The sequence below is a fragment of the Corvus brachyrhynchos genome, unplaced genomic scaffold (genome assembly GCF_000691975.1).
Source record: "Corvus brachyrhynchos isolate BGI_N302 unplaced genomic scaffold, ASM69197v1 scaffold351, whole genome shotgun sequence".
In the NCBI taxonomy this organism is placed as follows: Eukaryota; Metazoa; Chordata; class Aves; order Passeriformes; family Corvidae; genus Corvus; species Corvus brachyrhynchos.
The window spans coordinates 498,267-500,332 of record NW_008236203.1 but is presented as its reverse complement, the minus strand read 5'-3'; the positions used below and the strand labels follow the sequence as shown (position 1 = coordinate 500,332).

The window sequence follows — 2,066 nt, the reverse complement described above, 5'->3', positions numbered from 1 at the left end:
GACGGCCCCGCCATGTCGGTGATGGTGGCGAGGAAGAAGGTGGTTCGGAAATGGGAGAAGCTGCCGGGCAGGAACACCTTCTGCTGCGACGGCCGCATCATGATGGCCCGGCAGAAGGGCATCTTCTACCTGACCCTCTTCCTCATCCTCGGCACCTGTGCCCTCTTCTTCGCCTTCGAGTGAGTTCCCCGGGGACCCCGCGGGACGGGGATGGGGATGGGGTGCCCGGGGCCCTCGGCAGAGGGAGGGGAGCCTGGCGCGGTGCAGCCTGGCAGAGGGTGCCTCTCCCAGCCCAGATCTGCTTCCTCACCCTCAGCAGACCGACCCTGGAGGTTTTGGGGAGAACGGGCCCTGCTGGAGCTTGTGACACTGGCCTCTCTTCCCCGTGGGTCACCTTCCGTCTGGGACTTGGCAGTCCCTTGTCCCGAGTGTTCCTGGCTCCAGGATAGCTGGGGTGAAAGGGCGCTGCTGCTGCTGCAGCCCCGGGGCCCAGCCTGCGTCCTTACCCACGAGGGGACGTGCAGCTCCCGCGCCAGCCCCACCAGCGAGGTGACCCCAACTGGAGGATTAATGAGAAGTGAGCCTGGGGGTCCTGCCAGTCCAACCTACCCCCAGCCTCCAGGCTGCACTACAGCAGAGCCCCCGCAGCCAGAGCCATCCTGGTGTTTGGGAAGGATCCGACCACTCCTTACATCCCCTCAGCAGCCTAAAGGCCTTCAGCCAAAACCTTCGATCCTGCTTTTAGAGGGATCTGCCGCCTCCCCTCAGCTCTCTCTGGGAGCCGGGCTGAGGAGTTGGGCTGGCCTTAGACTAATCCGAAAACCAAAAAACAAGCAAAAAGGGAAAAGCCTGTGTTTGTCTGGGCCGATGGTGTGGGAGGGGGCAGGACACCCCTGTTGCCTGGTTAGAGGATGAGCTTGGATCAGCTAAACAACTGCAAAACTTCCCTTGCTTGGTCTCCATGGGCATGTTGGTGTTCTGGGGCGGGAGAAGGGCTGAAACAGGGTTGGGTAACACAAAAGCTAAGCCAGGAAGAACGAGTGGAAGGAGCTGCTCGCTGGCTAAGCCCTGGCTATTCCTGCAGGTCCAAAAAGCCCTTGGCCCAGATGCTGTCCTCCTCAGCATCTTTCCTAAGCCAGGGAACTTGTTTCCACATTCCCTGGCCCAACGTGTCTCTCCCTGCTTCCCTGCCCAAATTATCCCTGGCTCAGTCTGAATTCCGAGGTACCAAGTGACACCGCTCTTGGTTTGATGTTTGGGGGTTTTTCCATCTAAAAAATGGGGCTGAGCCTTCCTGCCTTACAGGAAGAACTAATAAGTGTTGGTGCTCCAGAAATGCTTACTGCTGCACCAGAAACACTGATTTGAGGGATAATTGCTCTGGCTCCCTGTGGATCCTGTCCGTAGCAGGAGAGTGAACCACATCCCGCTCTGCCGTGGTTGCACTAGGCAGAGTGAGCCAAGGCTGTTTTCCAGACCTAGGCTGTGGTTAGTCGGGAACATGACTGGAAATTCCTTGAGAAGCCCCTTTCCATGCTCTGGCAGGCAGAGGCCTGTGGAGGGGTTGCTTGCACCAAGACATCCAGGCCGTGCCTAGAGCTGGAGGGTGGGCTCTGCGGGGGGAGTGCCTATGGGAACAGGACCACCTCTGAATTTTAGTTAAATCATCTGAGGGAGATAAGGAAAAGTTTGGGAAAATCCAAATAGCCATTTGGTTCTTTCAGTGCGGAACACCTCAGTGTTGTTTTTTTTGGAAGAAAGAGGGTTATTTTGAACTTGTTTGGGGATTTTTGAATTTGGGATGGGGATGAAATGTTGCCTTCCCAACGGTAAACACTGCCCAAGGTCTCTGTTTCACTGATCAGGCTGAGATAAGCAGCTTGGCTTCTCGGGAGCCCTTCCTGCCCTGCATGTATAGGGAGTTTTGGGTGAGGATCTCAGCCTCGATCTTTCACTGTGTTGTCCATTTGTCTCAGTGTTTGGCAGGTTCTTTAGCGTTTGCATGGAAATTCCTGGTTTCCCCCTTAAAGTTCGTGTCTGGGTTTGGAGCGGCAGCCGGCGGTGGG

The 2,066-nt window shown here is 56.6% G+C and overlaps 1 protein-coding gene across 1 annotated transcript in view; it reads left to right on the top strand.

Moving 5' to 3' along the window:
- Positions 1–6: 6 nt before the first annotated feature.
- Positions 7–2,066, top strand: part of ZDHHC9 (zinc finger DHHC-type containing 9) — a 12,556-nt gene continuing 10,496 nt past the window's right edge. Inside the window, exon 1 of the mRNA XM_008640867.2 lies at positions 7–179. Coding sequence (XP_008639089.1) covers positions 13–179 — 167 coding nt within the window. The 5' untranslated portion in view covers positions 7–12. The remainder of the gene's footprint in view (positions 180–2,066) is intronic.